Consider the following 25325-nt stretch of genomic DNA (forward strand, 5'->3'; position numbering starts at 1 on the left):
TAAATTCAAATAATATTAAAAATAAATTAAAAATATACGTCTTGTTACTGGAATATGAGTCACTTCGATATATATTCTGTTGTTATGCTCTTTTATTACACATATAAGCTGTTGAAGAATATAATGAAACTGCTTTCTTGTACCATTTATAATCATTATTTATTCCCTGACGCATTCATAAATATTATTAATATATTTTTAATTTTACTGAAATAAATTAGCTATATCACATACCACACTTACGTATGTATATATGTAAGTATTTTCTAAATCACAGTTTTGCTGCTGCTTCATTTCCTCTGTCTGAACATTGATTCCAAAATTGTTTATGTGAATTTATAGTTTGAGAGCTTATGTTTGGAATGACTATCTTCAGTGATCGTATATTTGTTTGTGTATTCCCCAGCAGCGCTCTGCTTGCGTGAACCTCTTTTGTTTAATTGCAAATTTTAACTTATATACATATTTATTAGTGAGCACTGACCAAAGGAAGCACTATTTCATGCTTTTAATACAAAACTGGAATGTTCTACCCGACATTTTACCGAATATTCGCCTGCGCCACTGCGCCGGTCCGCAGCACTTACGCTATACTTTTCACCGTTTACAACCGTTTTAAAACTACGCCCGGAACAATGTTTTGCATTAAATCGATAATAAACTTTCCGCACTACAATATTCCAACAAAATATTGTCACTTTACAATGTTTTTAACAATAAATTTCAGATTTTCTGCACCATTGCTTTGTAGCAGCGCAATTTTGCACACGCGAAAAAAGAACTGACAAATAACTGCGCCCTGGCGGCTGTTGTTGGGCAAGTGCAGGGTGCAACGAAGGTTGAATATTTTTTCTTTAGGTTTTAATAATAGTGTTTCCTTTTCCGTTTAAATAAATATTTTTAAAAATAATGTAATTTAAATAAATAATAAATTACTATTTTTCACTTTAATTACAATTAAATATTTTAATTTTATTTTCAAAATATATATTAATTTTAAATTTGGGCTTATTAAAGTAAAAACTATGGATGAAATTCGAGTATATAAAGGAAAGTTTAGCATTCATAAATATTATTAATTATAATATAATTCAATTTTACTGAAATAAATTAGCTATATCACTTACCACACTTACGTATGTATATATGTAAGTATTTTCTGAATCACAGTTTTGCTGCTGCTTCATTTCCTCTGTCTGAACATTGATTCCAAAATTGTTTATGTGAATTGATAGTTCGAGAGCTTATGTTTGGAATGACTATCTTCAGTGATCGTATATTTGTTTGTGTATTCCCCAGCAGCGCTCTGCTTGCGTGAACCTCTTTTGTTTAATTGCAAATTTTAACTTATATACATATTTATTAGTGAGCACTGACCAAAGGAAGCACTATTTCATGCTTTTAATACAAAACTGGAATGTTCTACCCGACATTTTACCAAATATTCGCCTGCGCCACTGCGCCGGTCCGCTGCGCTTACGCTATACTTTTCATCGTTTACAACCGTTTTAAAACTACGCCCGGAACAATGTTTTGCATTAAATCGATAATAAACTTTCCGCACTACAATATTCCAACAAAATATTGTCACTTTACAATGTTTTTAACAATAAATTTCACATTTTCTTCACCACTGCTTTGTAGCAGCGCAAATTTGCACACGCGAAAAATGAACTGACAAATAACTGCGCTCTGGCGGCTGTTGTTGGACAAGTGCAGGGTGCAACGAAGGTTGAATTTTTTTTCTTTAGGTTTTAAAAATAGTGTTTCCTTTTCCGTTTAAATAAATATTTCTAAAAAGAATATAGTTTAAATAAATAATGAATTACTATTTTTTCCTTTAATTACAATTAAATATTTTAATTTTATTTTCAAAAGTAAATTGTATACAAGGTTGCTTAATTAAATAAAATATTGTTGATTTAAAATTGTGTTTATTAGAGTAAAAACTGTGGATGAAATTCGAGTATATAAATGAAAGCTTATAGAAAATTTCAAACCAAAATAATTAGAGGGTTTAATTTAAATTTAATATAATTTCTATACTTTGAAATATATTCATTTCAGTTTCCAATTGTATAAATTTAATAATTATAATTTAATTAATTTAATTTAATTTTAATTATAATTTATAATTTAATAAAATTTAAAAATCTCAAAGTAATAATTGTGAGAAAATATTCTATAAAATTAATTGTTTGTTATATATAGTAAAGGATGTGCACTAATAAATTTAATTTTAATATAGTGTGCGCGGTACTTTTAAATTAATTTTGCAAACTAGTTTAATTTCCTCGCACTCTTCCTATTTCCGCACAATGCATCCAAAAATGTTTAGGTGCACTAGATTAATAACCTAATTAATAGTTTGAGAGCTCATTTTCGGAATGACAAACATTTTGATCACACACGTAGTTGTTTGTGTATTTGTTAAATTGCATATATTAACTTATATACATAGTTGTTAGTGACCACTTACCTCATAAAACAATAGTTAATGGTTTAATCTCTTATTTATAATGATTTACCCGACGTTTTACCGAAAGTCTATGATAATTTCCCAACATTTTACCGAATATTCATCAACGATCACTGCGTTGGTCCGCAGCGCTTACGCCGATTCTTTCCTCCGTTTAAACCAGTTTTAAAACTACGCCCGGAACAATGTTTTGCTTTAAATCGAATATATACTTGCCGCACTACAATATTTCAACAAAATACTTTAACTTTATAATGTTTTTAACAATAAATTTCACATTTTATTCACCGATGCTTTGTAGCAGCGAAATTTTGCGCACGCGAAAATATAACTGAAGCATAACTGCGCCCCGGCGGCTGTGGTTGAGCGAGAGCAGGGTGCCACCAATCTTGAATTTTTTTTACAAAAAAAGTATTTCCTTTTCAATTTAAATAAATTTTATTAAAAATATATGTGTTTAATAAATACTAAAATAAATTAAATCTTAAGATAAATTCAACTATTACTTTTTTACTATTTGTAAGTCCAAAATTGCATACGGGGTTGCAATAAAATTGGAAAGTAATATTTCTTTAGCAATATTATTACATGTTATTTTACATATTACAATGTTATTAGCAATTACAAATCTTCTTTTCATTTACTTACATTTTGCAGTTAATTAAAAATATTAATAGCACTAAATTACAGGGTTGCACTGACACTCAAAGAATATTTCTTAAACTACAATCAATTTATAAATGTTTGAAAGTATACTCTATTTAAGCTTTTAAATAAATTAGTTATGCTTTTATATATTTTAGGTAATATTATTATTACCTATTATTTTATTATTTATTTTCTTTATCACTATATTTTACTCAAATTTATTTTAATAATTTTATAACTACTTATATTCGAACCGAAAGTAAGAATTTTTTGAATATATTTTAAGCAAGTAATAGTCTAATTAAATCTTTATTTGTTATTATTTATTTTTAATTATTCTAATTTATTTATTGTAAAGATTAAGATTGCAACACTGCACCTCAATGTACTTGTCAAAGACTTTAACCGCCATTGAAATGTAAATGTCAATTTCCGCTTCCATCTGCATATCTATTAGCTTATAATCAGAAATTACAGATTTTGTTTTGATTTTTAAAATAGTTTTGCAAATAAGTTGTTTAATAAGATAACTATTGAATCAACGTTTATCACAGGGTGTGCGTTATTTTGTAAATGCAGATAGCTCGTGTGAACAACCCAGGTGAACGGTATGTTTCTTGCATGTTTGTGCATGCAGGAATATAATTTGCCAAATGAAAAGATAGAGCTGAATAATCAAACCATACATTGAGTAAGTTTATTTTCATAAAAAAACGATGTTTAATGAAACCAGAATAATAATATTAACTGTGAACGAATATGAGCAAAAGCAAGCAATCATGATCCTGCTTGTTTACAACGACAATCAATCAATTGAATTATGGAGATTATATGTATATTGAATTGTGCATATTAAAGTCGCAAATCCGGGAAGCAATTTCGGTTTAATTTGTACATTTCATTCACTTAACACTTGAAGTTAATACGAAAAATGCTATAGGCAACCTTTTTCTTATTCATTTCAAATTTATGCATATCTCCATGCCTTTGGGATTGTAATTTGGCAGTCTGCTTGCCTCAAATCCACACAGGAAGCTAAACACCAATTCACAAAGACCTTCTGAACGGCGCTGCTGACAAAGCTCAGAAAAGAAAGGCAAACAATGAATAATGCAGCGAAGCAAACATTAGCAATTTAATAGCATTTTGGCCCATTATTATATTACAATATTGTGTGAATGTAAGCACATAATCGAAGTGATAGACCTATCGGGAAATCCATTTGTTCACAAGGGTTTTCTGCGTTCCGAATCAACCGATTTTTTAAAATTAAGTTACTTAAAGGCTTCATAGAAAAAGTAGTAACAATTTCATATTTATAGAAAAAGAAAGCTCGGGGTGTTGATATTGTCCGGAAGCAAATAAAGCGTCGTAAGACATTTTTATGTGAGAAATACACTATATACTTCTAAAATATTTTCCAAATGTTTCTTATAGGAATTTTGGCACGCAGCTAGTACAATACTATTCAATGACCTTTCTTATGGGGCAATGGCACCTTTTTGACAAGTCAAGCGTTTTATCACAGAGCATTGTGCACACAGCGAACTTGGCACATTTCCTAGTTTCACCCACTGTAACTGCAACTGCAAGGCGGCCATGTCTAACTGATTTATCCCAATTGGTTTGGTTGCACTTGAATGCGCTGCGCTTGCGAAAATCGCTTTTGGCTAAAATTTTCCTCATACTTAAATGTCAAAAATGCCACAAAGTCAGCTAAACCGACATACAGACATCCCACACAGGGAAAAACTATCTTACAAAACCGCAAGAAAATCATTTACTTTCATCTTAGTTGGCTGCAGCCACGTTCTTGCTCTTCTTCTCACACCACAAACCGTGTCGCATCATTGCAGTTATTTGGCGTTGGCTTGCATCGTCATTGAACTGAGACCACACCGCAGCGCTGTCCTTCAACCTTTCTTGAGCGCATCTTCTATTTGAGGAGCATGGCAGCGTGGGTGGCAGCGTGGGTGGCAGCGTTTGTTTCCCCAATTGAAACGCCTGCTGCGGGTGCTCGCATTTGCTTTATGTGCGACTCATGTGGAAAATTGTGTGAGCTTAGGCGAAGCAATAGAGCTTTTGAAAATCTCCTATCAACACTGTCAATCATTTATTATTGCAACAAAAGCTTTCCTGACAAACTAATTATAATTTTTTGTTGTTGCAGTTTTGTAGTTGGTTGCATTGTCAGACGGGTTCTACATCGAAGTTAATGCTCGCTTTTTGGTATATAGAAAATAAATAATGTTAATATTTCTCATTTCGACTCTGAGACTCTGACAGCTATTTTCCGTTATTTTAACCCGCGCGGCTACCCCGAAATCAATGTTAAGCTCTCTAAGCTCATCCATTCTGCCAAAGCTTTGGATCAATTATGCGTTTCCAACAGATCAACAGTGCTGGCCCTTAAACCTCAACTCGCAGCGCTGCATATCCAGCATGGACATCGCGCTGGACCGGCAACTGACCACTCAATTTGCAGGCGAAATGAATCGGTCGAAAAATCTCCACTGTTGTTCACTCAACCGTACGGTTCATTATGTGGCCCTGCGCCTAATTGTATGCAACACAATACACTTTGCGGCACTTATTTAGCTGAATCGTTGAGTCAGCGGACAATCCAAGTGGCGCACACCCCACGCAACATGTAAGCGCGACTAATTGCTGTACGTTTTGTGGCAGCAATGTGGTTATTATTGCTGGCTGCTACGGGCTGATGGTAGCGGGCGCGTTGTCATTGTTGCACAGCACTTTGGCGCATGCTGAAGTGGCGCACAAAACGAATTCACGGCAAATTTGTGGTCTTACACGGTGTTTCCGTTCATTGCATTGCGGAGAATTGTGGCAATTGTGGACGGAAATTTCGACTTTGTTCACTTACTTTCGAAACAAATGAGAAATTGATATAATATTCAGCAAATTGTTGCTGAGCTTGGGGAATGCAAATAATTGAACTTCGCCCGCAATTATCACTCAAGTATTTGAAGAAGAAGGCAGAAGATGTACTTTTTCTTTATAATTAAATTATTTCCATTTGCTCGGTATTTTCCGATATTTTTTCTGCTTAAATTCTAGTCTTAATTTCTGCTTTGTTCCATTCTCAAGCGCTCAAATGCATGCTGCACCTGCAACATGGTCCCAACAGTTGGCACAACAGATATAACACCACTTTACAAATATTTTAACACGCTGATGGACAGTGTGCAACGTGTCTGTGTGGCTGTGACAGGCTGTCATGTCGTCGCTGCTAAGTAGACAGTAGCTGATGTTGCTGGCGAGCGCAATGAAATGCTGGGCAAAAAGCAAAGCGCACTATTTTTATATAAAAACAAATCAACAACAACAACAAAAAGTGGCAAAAATACGAAATAGTGCACATGAATGGCTGAGCGGGGTGGCGTTGCATGTCCGAGCATGTTGTGAGATTAGCAGCAGATTTTTAGACAACTGAATGGATTACTGTTTGTAAGCGCTTACAGTTATTCTAAAGTTTTCGCTTAGTGTGAGTTGAGTAAAACTTTAAATTTAACGCTTAAACTTTTACAGTTAAGCAAAACTATTTTTTTTTATCTCCACGAAGTATTCACTACGACGCTTAATTATTGTACTCCTAAAAGTAGACTATATTAAAAGAGTGCTGTGGCACAAACTTTTACGCAGTCTTAAGCAACTTGAAAGCTTTGTCTACTACTTGACTGTCATAAACTGTTACAGCTCTGCTTCCGGACTGCTTATATGACATAAGCCCTTGCTGCTTGATACTTACAGCAATAATCTGCTCAACTGCATGACATTATCAGCACAAAAGCATATGTATTTAAGTGCATACGGATAGTTACGGATACCAGCTTTGTTGTTGGCTTTCTACATTCTTCTGTGCTGTGTATTCTTTGCTGCTGGCAAAAGTTTCGTCTTATCGCCAACAAGTTTCTCATATTCACAAAAATTTGTTTTTTTTTTTTTATTTTAGTCTGCCTGTAGCTAACTGTATTTTGCACTCATCAACGCTTGTGTAATCATCTTACTGCACGGATTTCCGCTTATGACCCGCGACCGCTCGTTCTCCTGGCGCTGCTTTTGATATGCCTTTGTCGGCTTAAGAAACTAATCTGAAGAGTTTTTGTGCTCTTTGGCACTTTCTCTACAACTTTTTTTTGCAATTTTGTTGTTTTTGTAGTACTTGTTGTTATGGTAGTTATTGTTGTTGTTGTAAGTATTGTTGTTGTATGCTTGTTTTGTTTTTGTTGTGCTACTGCAGCTGCTTTGTCCAGCAGAACATACAAGTGTTGCAACTCTGCCAAGTTGCATGCCTCAAAAGTTCTTCCATGCCACACACACACATATACACTTACGCAGCAACAATTTCTAAGGCTGCTGGCATAATTTGCTACTTTTTCGTCTAATTATTAAATAAACTTGATTTAAAGTTCATGTGTCGACGTCCAAAGAGCCAAATGCCAAATGGGTGTGTGGGTGCGTGCAACATGCGGTTGTGAGTGTTTGCGCACAGATTTACAACTCGGGCATACATATCAGCGTGTGTATTCAGGCAAAAATCTGTATTTTTGAATAAAAATACTAAAAATGAATTGCTAAGCAGCCATAGCAGTTGAGCGGAGGCAGGCGCGGGCGTGCATGGCAAATATTCAAAGTTAGTTAACTGGAATTGCAACTTTTATGCACTTGCAACAATGGAAATTCGCCTCTCAGGCGTTAATACATTTTAGATGATTTCGGAGAAATGTCGAAAAACTAACTGTACTCTCATTTAATTTGTATTTAAATAGTAGCATTTGCTTGAGTATGCCGAATTGGATTTTAATTATAACTTGCCACATAAACAGTGCTACATAAGCGTTCAAACTGACCGACGCCAATCAATTCCACTTCAATTCATTTCACTGCATTATTTGCTGTACAAAAATTAATTTATTCAAAATGCAATACTCATACTCAAACGGTCAGTCCGTTGTGTGTGTGTGTTGCATACGTATGTGAGTGCGTGCGTGTGTGTGTTGTGGGCGCGCATGACCCAGAGCGAAATGCATTTAAATGGCAAATTCAGGCCAAATTAAGCGCTAAAATTTACAATTATTTATGGCTCATCTACTTTTATGTTGCATGCATCGTAAACGACACAGCTTACAACAGCTGCCACAATTGACACCAATCGAGGCGCAGCAGCAGCAACTGCAACAGCTGTTCGCCACTATTAACTCTTGCCATTAAACGTTTCGCATTAACATAATTCTCAGCTGTCAACCCACTCTCTTCTTCTTTCCTTCTCCCACAACTGTCAATATGTATGTGCCACAAGTTGTATACAGAACGCATTGCTGTTGCATATAATCGACTGTGGCATGCGTTCGACGAATTGGTCACAGCAGTCAGTTAATTGACTTCTAAGTTTAATGTGGCATAAACAAATGAATTTATTTGTAAATAGAGTGCAACTAATTCAAATTCAAAGAAATATGGTAATAGGTCATGGAACCATGGGACAATAAGAGCTTTCGGCATAAATTCTCTCAAATAGCAGTTTATTTTACTATTAAATGTGCTTTAACGCTATAGGCTACCGTAAGAGTGCAGGAGGTGGAGATAGGAAACGTCGGACTTCAAGTCAGCTTTTGACTTCCCTCTAGTATAACAACCCATGAGAGCTTCCAAACCGAACTAAAGAGTGTGGTTCCTTGATCCGATTTAAGCCCTCTCAAGAAGTTATCCGCATTTCCAAGGTATGAGGTGTCTCAGTTTTAAAATAAAGATTCTCCCTGATATTAGTCGAAATTCGGAAGTTGGAAGACTTCTTTAACTAAATGTTTGTGTGATACCCAACTTTTTAAAGAACTAATCATCCGGCTGGCTTTTCGAAACCAATTACGGCCTCTCGCGACTCTCTACCCTGAGAAAAATTCTATAAGGTTTTCGAGATTTTTGAATTAACCGAGCGTCTAACTCAATTAGGCCTTCTTTCGCTAGATATTTTGAAGATAACTAGCATACATCCTCACTACGGGCCTTGAAATTCCCTACAATGAACCCACTACTTGCCAAAAACAACAACAACAGCGTGGCTTTACCGCACACCCCACTGGCGGCTGCTTTAAATAATTGAATCGTGCCACAGACGCGCATGGCAATTTAATAAACTTTGACTAACAATCAAATTAAGCGTCCAATGAGATAACGGCTGTACCAGCACCAAGAACAACAACATGCAGACGAGCGAGAGCAAAGTTTGCAGCCTACAAGGCGAATGTGGCAAGGCGGCAGACGAAGTATGTGTATATGTGGCATGCCACCGCTGTTTGTGTAACCGTGTATGTGTGAATGTGGCAGTGCTTAGCTGCAACTAGAACAGACTGCTGGTGTTATCTGATGCAAACAGCCGCTGCTGGTCGCCGCCTTTTCAGCCTATGGCGCTGCGAATGCATTTAGCTACTAACTACATGTGGCACAATGCACTACAATGTGGCATGCAACCAAGCTGGTAATGAAACAATAGCAAACTAACGTAGACCATATGACCTTGCAACAATGCTGGTTTTTGATAAGATACAAATATACACATGCATACATATATAGAATACAATATACATCTGTATGTAAAAATACAAGAAAAGCTTTTGTGGCAATCAGAGCAAAATGTTGCATAAGCCCAAAAAGAGAGCGCTGCGGCTATAACAACAATCTTGAGGATACAAATATCATATATATATATGTATACAAGTGCAAATATTCGCAAATATTGTGTCTGAGCCACAGGATAAGATGACTCAGAAGTACTTATATAAACAAACAACAACATTTGCTTACGTGGGCGCGTATGCTGTGGTTGTCTTGGAGAAATGCAATTTCATTTTTCGGAAGAATTAACTCCTTGTGCGAGCGTTTCTGAATTTTTTTACAGTAATCTTAACATAACTTAACGTTTAAACCACCACAGCCGTTGGCATTAACACGCCTCGCTTCAGCGTTGCTAAGGTTTCAGCAGAAAATCAAGTTAATTGATGTGGAGGTGAGTCCGCTACATACCGCAATGCCCAAGGCGTGCGAGCATTTGAGTCGCTCAATTATTTCCTAGAATCGCAACTGAATTTATGTGTAAATATCCGCGAGCTGTAAGCTCGAAGGCACACATGTGTGTTCATAGACACGTCTGTTGAGCTTCCGTAAGGTGCTATAATATTGTCAACAGAGAGAGAGAGTACACGAAAATATACATGCCGAATTGGCCTCATTGATATCTCCGCAAAAGCTCAACAGGTTTCCACACTTTTGAAGTAGAGATTTGGTGAGAGCAGGGGTTTATTTTGAATTATCAGGGTTAATGAAATTACTATACATAGACCGTACGATATATTCTTATAAATAGGCTCGAGTTTGGTAGATCATTAAAATTTACTAACTTCAAAAGCTCACAGATCGTGTGCTTTTTCGAAAGCTCAATGGGGACAGCTATGAATTCTATCAATTTTTTAACTCAATGAAATTACTTTGATAATTTTGAGATTTTTCTCCCGTTTCCTCCCACTTCGTCTAATGCCCATCGAGCTTTAAGCTTTTATTTACAAGTATATGTTCTTATTTTAGAATACACATTTTTAAACCATCTGAAAAGTGGAGATGTGTTTCACGGTAATGCCAACACATTCAATTCGCCTAAAACTATGCTAAGATGAGAGTCTTCGAAGCTTTACGAACGGAATTGCCGTGAAAGCACTTGAAATTGAAAAGTATTAGTCTTGAAGCTCTTCACTTTGTGTTGTTTAAATTTGTTTAAATTTTCTTTGAAAGAAAATGCAATAAATTGCTATTTCCCAACTATTTATTTGCACAAGTCTTTTCTCGCAATATTTGTGCTCATTTCACTTAAATCGAAACTTTTCTCATATCTGCACTTAGTCGACAATTTGCAAGTTTGTCGTGTAAGACGAGCTGCGAACTATTATAAAAGCAAAATGGAAAACATTTTTTATTGCCACCGTCTCTTAAACGCGGCCAGCGCAAAAAAGTCGCGCAAGCTCGTAATGCAAAATTGTAGAAATGCTTGAAATAAAAATTTTTACTTTGAGCCAAATGAATGGCGGTTGCAAGGAAAGACAACGAGCAGACTCTTTGCGTCCTAATTGCGCGCCGCCTTGACGCTTCTCCTCCGTCTGGCTGCTGTCAGCAAACGGCTTTAATCCACGGCGTTAGCGCTGCATTCCAGCTGCAAGTAACACCTAATTGCTCTGCTTTTTGCTCGCAAATTATTCCAATTTATTGTTATTCTTCCGACGCTTTTCAGTTGCACAATTAATTCGCGCTTACGTGCAACACGGGCAATATGCCAGCCGTTTGCTTTCTTGTCTTTTGTTTTTGTTGTACGCTATTTGCAACACTACTGCGTGCCACACATTATTACTGTGTGAACTCGTGCATGCCACTGCTTGTTGCAAGTTGCGCTACAACAACCATACGTGTACCTGCAACATACTGGTCTTAGTGCCTCACTCAAAAGCACATTAGTAGCGCCACGAGTGCTTGCCATGCTCGACATTCAAGCGCAAATTTGTTTCCTTGGCGTTGAAGCGCAACCAATGCGTGCCACAAACGCACACACGCACGCACGTATGACTTTGTGTGTGGCGCCGCATAGCAACTTCGGCAGCGAGTGAGTGCTCTCGATAGCGGTTAATAATGTCATCTGACAGCAGCATTATCCTTCGCACTGGTTACTGCCACGAGTGCTGCTAATGTTGCCACCACTGAAGGGCAGTTACTCGTACATGTGCTTTCCCCTTGCATTGTGGCATGTTGCTAGATGCTTTCTATCAGCAATCCTTTTGCGCTTGATCTTCATGCTTATATTGTGTATGTGAGTGCGTATGGGTGTGTCTGTGTGGCATCTACAACCCATTCAATGTCAAGGTTCTCCATTGCCAAGCTAACCGACAATTGTTGGCTGGTCAGCGGCGATGGTATATGTTGCATAGTTACCACTATTGTTGTTGTTTGTTTTGTTCTCTTCACATTGTGTTGCATTGTGGCCAACATGAAAAATAGACGTGCAACTTATTGAAATTGAAACTTTCGCCACAAATTCGCTTTTGTTTGCTGGCTGCCGCAGCGCCGCCGGAACTCGCCAGTGAATACAGTGGCGCACACACACTTTGACAACAACGAAGCGATTTTTCATTGTTGTTGGTGGTGCAACAAATTGATTTAGTATGCCGCCTAGCCAGCGTTCAACTTCAATATACCAAGCGATCAGTTTGGCGGTGTGTTCCATGATATATTGTTGTTGTTGTTATGGTTGTTGACTTGATTGTATTTAATCATTAAACGCTCACACAACAAGCAAACAAATTCTCATGTTGAATGTTGAATAGTAAATGTGCATTGAAAAGTTATTTATTGCGCAACAAACCGGATTCACTTTGCCAGCACCAATACACACGCGCAAACCACTTGCCACACACGCACACATATACACCGTGCATGACTGAATATGTTGAGTAGTCTTCACTGAGTATTGCTGAAAAGCATTGAAAAGCGTTCGAGTGTGTTTACCGTTATGCAAGTATATTGCATGTAAATGTGTGTGCATCTGTGACTTTTTAACATTTATCTCGCATTTGTTGACGGCGAACCATCTGCAGTGGAAGAACTTCCAAGAAACAACTGCTTCCATTGAAGTGAACATTTCGAAGTAAGAAAAAATATAAATATGCTCTCAAAGACGAAGTAAATAACACGTGGAATTATAATTTGCGAGGGAAAGAATCTTTAGTTTTTATTCAGCGAACGCAAACTACTGACTATCCATTGAGCTTGAACTCAATTTCCATCCTTATCTCACTTTGCGGCTATCTGAAGTCATAAGCTTTTCTTTTGTAACAAGTGAACCACCCTAAAACATGTCTATAGAGTGGCTGATGTGAAGTTAATCTCCGGAGCTGTGTGCGAATTCGACGAACGTTTTCCACCAGAATCTACGATCCAAATATATCCAAGCTCCCAGGAAAAGTCTAAACCTGAAGCATTCTTAAAGTTTCTTGCTTATTAAACTTTCTTATCAAACTGGATCTGGTACATATAGATCATTATATCATATAGATCATCCTAATTTTCACCGAAATTACCGGTTATAGAATAAAGGTGCTCCGAATTTCCAGTCACTGACCCCCTCCGATCTATAGGCACATGGCTAGGTCTCCATCCGGAGCCAATCATCATCAGATATCAGAGTCTTTAAATCACATAAACTCGTTTCCGAAAGGAACTTTTTTGCGTTAAAACGCCTTAAAGCATACTACCCAAACAGAAGAGTGTTCTCGATCTAGTGATCTCGGTCCCATGGTCTAGGTCAGGTAGAAAATGTGTTCGCAATTGGGATTAGTGAAAACGAAGATTCTCTCATTCGGAAGCAATTAGCATGAGATACAAGGAAAGTATTCAATGTTAAAACACCTAAAAGCATACTACCTAAACGAAGTCCTTGGTCTAGGTGTAGGGGAGAATTTGCGTCTAAATAGGAATGCTGAAGATGAAGATTCTCTCAAAACAAGGGATATAAGGTGTCTCCAGGTGTCCTTATATCTCTCACAAAGCTCCACACCTTAATACTAATTATGAAGCGCGTAAGTCGCACGTGTAGTAATGCAAATAATTTATTTTTAAACAGAAACCATTTTAAAATTTAAACAAATACGAAAATTCGTTAAATGAAATTTAATTAAATTTCCCTTCATTTATTTACACATTTAAATTGCAGAAACGCGCGGCGCGGCAGAGGGACTATAAACGGCGCGACGCAGCATTCCCAACTGACAGTGAAGAGAATGTGAATAAAAACAAAGCAAAAGGGATAAATAAATTGATAAATATTGCAACACAAGCGAAATCAAATAAAGAGCGAACACACGTGCCACTGCACATACACACACAAACACGCGCACGCAACGTTTAACCCACCAACGAGAGCAGACTAAGCGAAGAATAGCGAGCATTAACGGAATTGAGTGGCAGTCGCATATATGAGCCACTGGGACTGAACGCCGACAATGACAATACCCGAAACAGCGGAAGCGGATATCGGAGCACAGCAAACCAGCACGTGAATGTGAATGGGTATAACTGACAGCAGTGACGAGCGCCAGATTACAACCTTTACACCTACCCCTTTGAACATCACACAACGCGTCAGCAGAGATGGCCGGGCGTACGCACGCGGCCTCATATGATAGTCACAGTGCAAGCGGTAAATTATTGAGCGCTTTAATCAACGACAACAACAACCGCATTGACGAGGCGGACAACAACAATAGCACACGCATATCGAGCAATTTGAGCGCCACCATCTCGACGATAGGCTCCAATGTGACGCGCGTTTTGTACACATACTTTCAAAACATCACCGACGCGCAAGGCCATGCGACCGCCACAACGACGACTATCACCACCGCGCCAGCTGCGAGTGGCAGCGCCATTGACAGCGCAACAACGGAACGTCTACACAGCCTCGTCGGCAGTGCCACGGAACCACAAATTGGCAGCAACGATTTGCCAGCGACGGCGCAAAGTATAGGCGCCACCCTGCTCAGCACCGCCAAAACGCTGTTGCAAGTGCCAACGAATGCCACTGCAGCGTTGACCAATGCAACCGCGTCCATTTCAGCCTCCGCCGCAACCTACGCCACCGAATTGCTGAACGCGACAATGTCGCGAACGCTGAAGACGACCGCGAGTGACGCGAGCGCGGCGCCCAGCAGCATCGTTTTGACCACTTCGCCCGACGTCACCTACCTGCCGCATCAGGTCGCCATACGCAGCTTCGAGGACTGCGCGGCGCTCTTCGCCAACTATACGCAGCCGCAAAACGGTAAGTAGCCACATAGGCATATTTTACATAAGTGGAGGCAATAATAAACGCAGCTGACCGCAGCTTGCAACAAATGCTTAAATATGTATGCGTTTATGTCAGAGCAAGCGGTTGGGCGCGCATCATGTTGTAATTGTTATTTTGTTGTGCTTTATGGTCGCAATTAAATCAATTTTGTGGTGAGACTGCCGGAAGATAAACGCGCGAGCGGCGTGTTAATCGCTGTCAGAACATGCGATTCTTTATGCAAACATGTCCGGTTCGCGCTCACTTACACACACACATACACACTGTTTGTCATCAATGACAGTTTGCCATGATTTATGACGCTCCGCGGCTGCAGCTGCCTTTGATTAGTCACACGAGTTCACACCTACACTTGGACGGTTTAGTGACTTGATGTGTGCTAATTCCGCGCAATGATTACACACTTGACTTGTGATTTTGATTGATTAAATGCTTCATGAGCTTGAGGACAAACACTTTTTTGTTGTACTGTGTGTTAAGGGTAATTAATGGAAGATTTGTATGAGCCGTTACTGGTGTCGATTTTTTCATGGTGTGGATTATGGTGTTCAGATAGTGTTAATTTGATGAGACCTCAGATCCTTAATCCTTTCTTAATATAATTAATCTTCAATTGAGCTCAGATCGACTTATAAAGTTGGGTTGAAAAATCCTAGAAGAGATCAATAGGTTGATGACTACACAAACCCTGTTATTCTACAGGGTTTTAAACCTTAACAATGTATTCTTTAGAGAGATCTGAACTATTATTAATTGGATGGTAGTTAAGAAGTCCGAACCCTTAAGGTTTCAAGGTTTAGCAGCCTCTAAATTTCTAAGTTCTCAACATATCGGATAAGATATTATTATATCGATAGTATCATATTTTCATTAAGAGGTACGGAATGGAACTTCTGAACCCTTCATAATGAGCGTCCCAGCAACCCTAGAGCTCTATACGCTACAAAAGTACCACTGTTCATCTCCTGAATCCAAATTTGGAGAATCCTCGACTTAATGGCGAATCCACCATATTCTAAATGACAGCTATGTGTCTTATTTTATTCCCGAATCCGAAACGGAACTCACTGCACTGCCGTTCAAAATGCACAACCCTTCATAACCTAACCTCAAAGTTGTAAATACCAATTATTAACCGTGCAAACAGACAACCTAGTACATGCCACAGCTAAACTTTTGCACCGGTGGCAACGCCAACACCTCGGCAAATTGTCGACAGCATTAAAGTTTGTTAGCACAAGAATTAGCAAAGTTATTGGACATGACTCCGTGGCATAATTGTTGTTGTTATTGGGGGTGCCAGGTATAATTTGTTGCAGGCACATTTGATTTCCAGAGCACCATTTCGGTTGCAACTTGGCGCATTATTTGCCAGGCAACAAGCAAGACATAGTTGGAGGAGTGCAAATAGAAGAGAGAAATTGTAATGAACTTGAGGGAAAATAGCAAAATTTGAACTGTCGCACATAGGCAACAACAACAACTAGCGACTGTTAATTGAAAACAGCGTTGGATTTGAGTGGAAATTCGGACAGAATCGTAATGTTGCAACACGGTAGAATGCTTTAATAGCATTAGCAAAGGACAACTATCAGCTGAACTAACCGTTTGGTATGCGATACAGTACAGTTACGACTACCCAGTCGCTTGATATTTCCATTTGCGTAACGGCCAAGCGTAGAACTGAATGACCGACCATGTGACAGCTTCCACTGCTGCTTCTCACTACCGGTTAGCTCTGCTCAACTTGAGCACTTCAAGCTTCAGCGATTGGCACTTGTCTGGCCAGTTGCTGCATGTGCAAATCAAATGTGGCATGCAACACGCACAAATCAAGGCAGACAAACGCCGGTGTGGCACGCCGGGGCGTATGAGTGATTTAATTTGCGATTGACGATTCTCAGCTCAACTCAGCTCACGCCTTCCGGTAGTGAAGTGGGGTCCACTAACTACTAGCTGGTCGATTGCCTGCCACAGAGTGAGGGACGCTTGCATATGCAGGCAGCAAACTTATTTTTAAATATTTTCCATCATTTGAAATTCTGCAACAAAGGCAGTTCTAGTGAACTCAGCTCAGGCCATTTGTTGCTATTTTTGTAATCTACGCTTTCTGCTTCTTGTTGTTGTGTCTTGCATGGCACATGCTCGCACGCGTCGTTGCACTGAAATTGCATTTGACACATCAACTTTGTTAGTCGCCGCACTAACCAAGCCGTTTGAAAGGAGACTTTGAAGGTTGCCGTTGCATGAATGAGGCTCATGACGCACGTAAGAGCACAAAAGAGCGGGGAACGTTTGAAGGAAAAGTTGAAGACATATGCTATTATGAAGGATTTCGAAGTCAAAGGTACTGTGATTAATGCCAGCACGTTTAGGCAAATATGTGACAAAAGCTCTGATGGCCGACGTCAAGCTTAAAGCTTCATAGACACACTATTAAGTATGACAGCTAGTTTAAATCTAATTTTATTATATTCGAGAATGCATTGTCAGAAACTTGCCACATTTGTGATTAGCCAAAGAACTGGAATTTGAAAGCAGGCAGCCGGGCAGCAAAGCTTTAGGCTAATAACCTTTGTGGCAAATATGCACTGACCAGCATTTCTATTTATGTTCGCAATCAATTGATTGGAAATACCGTAAATAATAGACAACTTACAACAACAACAACACCGCAACGGACTCGAGTGACTCCGGCAAATTACTGTCAGGCAGTCGGATAACCTTGATGACATAGACATTTTCAAATGCTTTGACCCAAATGAAGAAGTCAGTGGCAGCGTAATCGACGTAATGAGTGGCAACTAAAAAATGTAACGGCTCTGATGGTGCAATGATGCAACTTTTGTTTGTAAGCTACAAGTATCTACTGGCGGCGTGAACTGCTGATTACAAATGGCATGGACAGTGCATATTAATCAAAGCGCATCGCGGACAGCGTAATGACTGACAACAACAGCAAGGACAACATGTCATTGAACCCTTGCAACGTGCTCCACTTTTAACTTCGCTGTCATTCAAACTATTACTAGGGTCCACCCAGGGGACTACGCGAACGCAAGGCAAAAAGAAGCCGTACAGAAGACTTTCTGTAGTTCATTTCTATGAAGGCAGTGCGAGTTTAACCCATTCACTAAATTACATGCCTGTCCAGAGCTTTTCTTTTGCTCGCGTGATATGTGGGCTGTTCCACTTGTTGTGCCCGCAAAAGAGCCACAGGCATTGTCTCTCTTGAATTTCATTTACTTTATTTCCTAATGCTTGGGCACTGACATGCAATTGTTAATTGCAGTGTTGCATGCAACTCGTGGTGCATAGACATGCTCATGCGTTTGCAGGAAATGTGTCCGTCCTCGAAGTTTTGTGCGTTCAAATTGCGTGGGTGTGCGCTTGGCGGAAAAGTCAAGTGAATACCACAACTAATCAATTGTTGACATGTAAGGAAGTCCGTCCAGTGTCCGTTTGCTATTTATAAGCTTTGCCTTTCGTAGTCGCACGCATCACACTATTTTTATCACTGCTCTCTGGTCAATGCATTTTTAAATGACTCAGTGCACTTGGTAACACCAGTCGCTGGCACCCACACTCCCGCTCTCCCTCACTTCCTGTCATTTGTGGTCGAAGCGTTTTTTCGCGTTTCATTTGAAATTCCATTACTTTGAGCTGACCGATTACGTTGTGTCATCACTGATTGCACGGTCATTACATCATATTATCATTCTGTGGGGAGTACGTGTAGGTGTCCTAGATTATGCAACACCTTTTGCTGTTGCTTTGAGTGAAAGTGGGTGATGTAATTGGAGAAATCCAGAAACTTCGGGACCAGAACTTTGGGTAGCTGTACTCAAATATCCACTCCTGTCCATTCTAAATACAGTTAAACCAACTGAATCTCTTATATTCAAAACCATCAGTTGCAAGTAAAGAGCCTCGATTTCGATTGATACCCCACAAAATGGTTCTAAACCTGCAATCAAAAAGCTTTTTAATAAGTGAAACTCAATTTACTCCTTTGATAGTCTCGAAATCCAGTCACAACACCTGCAACCGTGCAACTAATCTGCATGTGTCACGTGCCGCACGCACGACTAACTAACGAAATTACTTCTTAGTTGCATAAACATTTGTCGACTTTAAGCGAAATTCGAAAATTTAATGCTTCGACCGAGCGGACAACCGGCCAGCCAAAAGCGTCAAGATTATATAAAGCACACTTTGATTATGGAGATTACATAACTCAAATAAACTCATATTGGCACACACACACACATGCAACATAAGCTATTTACACATAACGAAACGTGCAACAGCGTGGCAAACGGCACAGCGCATATGAATACGGAAGCCAACCAGGAACTTGATAAATCCGAAATGACAAATGCATGTCAAGACCTTCAAGAGAGCAGGGCGAGAGTGTGTGCGTTTGATGCACGCATACTCATGAAAGTGCAGAGCAAATATGCGTATAAATCAACAGTGAAGAAAGATAATGCGAACGAGAGCATGAAATAGTAAAGATAATAAAATCAGAATTCAACAAGAAATCGTGCTGCTGACGAGGCACCATCACACACACACACTCATATATGGAAATAGTAAAGAGCATACAATGTCAACGCTGTAGAGATGAGACTTTGAAAAGTTTGCTTCCACACATACACTCACAAAGAAAGCATAGAGGACACATGTGCCGCATGTAGGACGGGACTGTCTGACAGCTCCGTGCTTTTCGTTTATGCAACAAAGCATCAAATGCGAGTTACGGCGCACAGCTGCACACACACACGAGGCAACTGATTATGCTGATGTGATGATAATTTGCAAATAGCAAATGAGTTTGTATGTGTGTCTATTCTTGCTTTGCTATGCAGGACATGTTGCCACACTGGTCGCAGGTTAAACATATTTGCAATTTATTTATTTGTACGCCCTTCCATAACTGACCAGCAGCGGTTCTCTCATAAAATCCATAAAAATATGTGCCCAATACAGAAGAGCTGACATAACCTCAAAAGCACTGTAGTGCAAAATTTATTTATTTTTACAACAACATTACAAATTTCAATCAAATCATTGAATTAAATTTTTTATGTGTAAATAATGCAGGCCGAGTGCGCTGAGTGCGCTTTGGCAATTGTGTAATGTATTTTAGTTGCTTTAGTTATGTTATGCAGGCGCTAGACGGCAGACGCAAACATGAGTACACATGTGCATAGCTGGGCATACAGATCGATATGAAATTGAATTGTGAGGGTTCAAGGACATCACGTAGTGTAAAGAAAGGCTTGTGCAACTTTTTAAAAATTGAACTAGGAAATTTTGAAATGAACGGTTGAGAAAATTTGCTCATTTTCAATAAAGCGTGCATTACATGTTTAGTGATATTAGCAGTAAGACTTGATTTCAGTAATATTTTAAGACTTAGGGAGCACTTAGAATGCTGTAAAAAACGTTATTTGGAGAAAATTATAAAAATGAAGCATATCTTTAGGCGCAATTGATTTTTTAATTGTAAAAATATTGACAAATTTCAATTAGAAAAAAATTTCCAACTCTATTTACCATAATAATAAATATTCAGAGCTCTTAAAATGCTCTCAAAAAGTTATTTGGAGAAATAAGTACAAATGAAGCATATCCCTAGGCGCAGTTGAGATTTAAAGTCTTATAGCATTAACAAATTTGATTTAGAAAATATGTTGCACACCTATGTATCATTATGCGAGACTTCGAGAGCCAATAACATACTCTAGATATGATTATTTTGAGAATGCTAAAACATTGAAGTCTATCTCCAGGCGCAATTGGTTTTTAAAGTTTTATACCATTGACAAATTTGAATGAGATAATTTGTTGCAAGCCCAATTACGACTAAAAGATAAGTGTCTAAGCCCTTAGAACCCTACATATATATGCTTATTTAGATAACGCAATAAAAATGAAGCATATCCCCAGGCGCAATTTAATTTTGAAACCTTAATTGAGTTGAATCAATAAAAATTTCAAATAAATTTGAACAAAATAAAAATAATAAGCCTATCCACAGGCGCTATACACAGATTTTTTATATGAAATCCAAATTTCGGCGATATTTATGAAAATTTTAACAAATCTGCTAATTTAAGCAAAATTATTGACTTTTTAGTAAACAAAATCAAAATATTATCAAATGCATGTATGCAAATAATTACATTTATTTTGTTAGCAATTAAATGTTAATCCTCGAAACCATATTTTTAATTAGACCAAAATAAGCGGTTAACCCCAACGTGAACTCGGCCAAATGGCGTTTATTTGTATTTACATATTCTATGCAGAATCTATGTACATATATATCAAATAAATAAATCAACAAATGCAAATAATTTAGCTATCAATTGCACACTGCGATATTGCAAAACTGATAATCTATTTAGAGTTTACATTAGAAGTGATTAGTAGCGGCATTAGGCCACAGTGACCAAATGAAATTTGCACGAAACCTTGGATTACAAACATACGTATGTGTGTATAAATATAGCTCTGCTTATATTTTTCATTAAAAATTACACATATACGTCCACATGCTGTCATATGCCTGAGTATGTGTTTGTATTTTCCGCTATGCACTTGCAACTAATTTGCGCTTTATATAATATTTATGACGAAAAACAAAATTATATTTTGCATAACAAAAACCTACAGTTAGCGTTAAGACAGCAACAACAATCAGGCAACAATAAAACTAAAGCGGAAGTCAAGCATAAGCATACCTTACGGCGCGTTAAGCCTATTAGGCAGCATTGTATGCGAAGAATAACTGTTTAGCCGCAACTTCCATATAATTTCGTATTTTTAATTTTATTTTTTACATTACACTGGAATTAATTAGAACTTTAATTGACCGCCAAGGCGTTGCTTTTAATTAGCAAGCGAAAAAAATAGCAATTAATAGGCTGCACTCGTATGAAAATAGTTGCGCCAATCAAGCTGAATGGAAAGCATTTTTTTCTAAAATTACAAAAAAAAATGCACAAAACAATTCAGCGTTGATTTCCAATTAATTTTCACTTTTTGTTTTCACGCTCTCTCTTTCCGCTTTACAGGTGTTTTCTGCAATTGGACGTGGGATCTGTTCCTTTGCTGGCCACCGACGCCGGCTGGCGTTTTGGCGCGCATGCATTGTCCGCCCGTCGGGCATGGCATTGACACAACAAGTAAGTAGACAACAACAACAACAACAACAACACCGCTTTAGTATATGTGTTGACCCATTTTATTTCGTAAGTCAACTGTTTGTTAACCTTCGGCTAAATTAGTCGATCACTGTCATTCACTGTTCACTTTACATTACTCAATTACGCGCTGACATCAAGCAATTCTATGGCAATAACATAACCTCAATTTTAGCATTTGGCATACAGGCATTTTTTTTTGATGATTGGTTTAGAGCAATAAATTGCTTTACGCCACTAAAGTGTCTGCCAGGCTATAAGCAATCAATCAGTCAATTATATTTGAATTAAGTTCGAGTAAGCTTTTAAGGAGCTTTTTTAGCCAGCTTCAAGGCAGAGATGAAGTGATGTATTATAATTTAACGGTTATGAGAATTTTTTATCATTCGTAAACTCATTTGTTAACTGATCATACAGTATTCAGAAGGATCCCGAATTGAAAACCGAAATTTCGGGATTGATGTTCTCAAAATCTTCCGAAGGTTCTGTATTTCTCTACCTTCAGATCATTACACGCAATTAACCAAGCGAAACGATAGTGAAGATATTGAAAGCAACAGTGTTACTGAAGAAATGCTTTCAGAATAGCTTCGAATCCCGAAAGTTCGGAATAGATATTTTGAAAAATCTCGAAAAATACATTTATATAAATACAGTAATAATAACAAATTTGTATCAGCTTGTGCTAAAAAGTATAAATTATGAAAAAACGTAAAAAAGTGTAGCCTATCCACAGGCGTTGTATATGTTTCAGCACCGATAACTCGGGCAATTGTTGTTGGATTTGAATGCGGTTTTCGGCACCGCAGAATTTAATGAATATATAAATAAATAGATCTTTCTTTGAAGAAATTTGAAAAAAATGCTGTTATTCAAAGTCAGTGTTAAGTTGTCAACAATACTGCATTATTTTTAAAGATTTTCGAGTGAAATTTCGTGAGCAGCACGCTTTGGCAATGAAATAAAGTTAAGAAGAGAAAAAATAATTTTTAAAATATTTTTTTTCTGAACTCTATGGTGCCTTAAACTTAATCTTTGTCTTAATATAGAGATTGTAGAAAACAGCAAAGTGTTCTTAAATAAATATATACGAGCGAGTTTGAAAAAAGCCTTAGCATATACTTGTAGATATGTAAGAGTGAAAGCAACGATTATATTCACATATTTCATTTTGTTGTTGCACTTGCGGCTTTGTTTCCGTAACCGATTGCTTTTTTTGCAAATCTTGCCGCCATTTTTGCTACTTTTGCCGCCAGTCTACTAAATGCGGAAAGCGCAAACAGCAAAAACTGATGAAAATTACGGTCTAATGCACGCAGACACAGCCACACACACAATGGCAGTCTGTTTGTGGCGAGCAAAATGCATTTAAATGATTTTCCATTTCCCTTTCACACTTCACAACTCATTATATGGCCGCCCACATTACCACCAACAACAAAACCAACAGCAGCATCAAGGGCCAAACAGCAAATGCCACTCCTCACGTTGCATGCCACACCAATGGAGGCTGCAAGGTTGTGCGTAATTTCGTTTGATTTATTCATGCAACGCCGTGCGAATGTGTTGGAATTTTAACTTAATTGCATTTGTGGCCGAAGGTTTGCGGTCGCCTCTATTTTTAAACCTTTGAGTTTTAAATTCCAATTTCCATTATCATCACAAAGTACCAAATGGGCGGCCAATGAGTGGAAAATGAGCAGAGCAATGCGAGTGTGAGTTTGAGAAGCTCAAACGATTGTAAAAGCGTTTAACTGTTTATCTCTACAAATAAAATGTTGTTTTATTCTGGCATAAGCAATTGAAAAATTTAATTTGACCTTCAATTTAAAATAAATAGTTCAATTAAATATTAACTCTCCTCCCTACAGAATTCGCCAACCGCAAATGCGAGCTGGATGGAAGTTGGGGCCGCCGTCCGAATGACACGCAGAACAACACGAACGGCTGGACGGACTACCAGCCCTGCTTCAAGCCGGAAGTGAATGATATGCTGCAGCGTGTGGACGATATTGATGTACGTCACAGCACAAAAATATAATCTTAAAATATTTCTAAATTCTCCAAATATTGTATTCACAGATCTTCTTGGACATCGCGCGACGCACGCGCACGCTGGAGATTGTCGGACTCATACTGTCGCTGGTCGCGCTGATACTCTCGCTCATTATATTCTGCAATTTCTCTTCGCTACGTAATAATCGCACGAAAATTCACAAGAATCTCTTCATCGCAATGGTCTGCCAAGTGATCATACGACTGACACTGTATCTCGATCAGGCGTTTCGACGTGGCAGCCAACCGGCGACGTCGAACACGAGTACAGCGGGAATTGAAAACACGGTGAGTGAGTGAAGCATGTGAAGTGGAATTTCAAAAGCGCTTTTTGATGCAAAAGCTCACCCTGAAAGCTTTTCAGGAATACCAACACAGCCATTCAAAACTTCAGTTTGGGTTTAGAAAACTTTTAATTTCAAATATTTTAAGTATTTTTGGAAATCGGAAAAATAAAAGCTCACCTTGAAAACTTTTCAGAAATACGAAAGCAGCATTACAAAAGCTTTTGGTTTTGGGTTCCAAAAGCTATGTAAAAGTTGTGCATAAGCTTTCAATTAGCTTTTTGTAAGAACATAAACTAATAAAAGCACTTCTGAGAAATTTGAAAATTTGATTTGAGAAAATGAAAGTTTTACAAATGAGATTACTTTTGTTGAGTAATGCAATCTCCTCTCATTCTAGCCCTACCTCTGCGAGGCTTCCTATGTGCTCCTAGAGTACGCTCGCACCGCCATGTTCATGTGGATGTTCATCGAGGGTCTGTACCTGCACAATATGGTAACGGTGGCAGTGTTTCAGGGTCGCTTTCCGCATAAGATCTTCTCGCTACTGGGCTGGGGGCTGCCCGTACTAATGACCACGGTCTGGGCCATATGCACAGCGATGTTTACGGACAGCGCGCATGACTGCCTTTGGAACTACAATTTGACGCCCTACTATTGGATACTGGAAGGACCGCGTTTCATTGTCATATCGGTGGGTGTCTCTCACTTATTAACCTCAATAATGTTTTAGCAAATTACAACTT

General features: G+C 38.3%; 1 protein-coding gene across 6 annotated transcripts in view; it reads left to right on the forward strand.

The window, feature by feature from the left end:
* Pdfr (PDF receptor) overlaps positions 1–25325 on the forward strand; it is a 58936-nt gene that overhangs the window by 29760 nt on the left and 3851 nt on the right. For 5 of the 6 annotated variants that reach the window (XR_008471246.1, XM_054230982.1, XM_011184848.3 and 2 more), the window contains 5 exons: positions 13893–14999; positions 22112–22222; positions 24112–24257; positions 24323–24583; positions 24980–25273. Coding sequence is in view for 5 of the 6 variants with exons in the window: in XM_054230982.1 (XP_054086957.1) it covers positions 14330–14999; positions 22112–22222; positions 24112–24257; positions 24323–24583; positions 24980–25273 (1482 nt within the window). In the remaining variant the exon portion in view is untranslated. Of the gene's footprint in view, positions 1–3706; positions 3819–13892; positions 15000–22111; positions 22223–24111; positions 24258–24322; positions 24584–24979; positions 25274–25325 lie in introns of all 6 variants that reach the window. The other variant, XM_054230983.1, reaches the window with a different exon arrangement.

Source organism: Zeugodacus cucurbitae, chromosome 5, assembly GCF_028554725.1.
Source record: "Zeugodacus cucurbitae isolate PBARC_wt_2022May chromosome 5, idZeuCucr1.2, whole genome shotgun sequence".
NCBI classification, from domain to species: Eukaryota; Metazoa; Arthropoda; class Insecta; order Diptera; family Tephritidae; genus Zeugodacus; species Zeugodacus cucurbitae.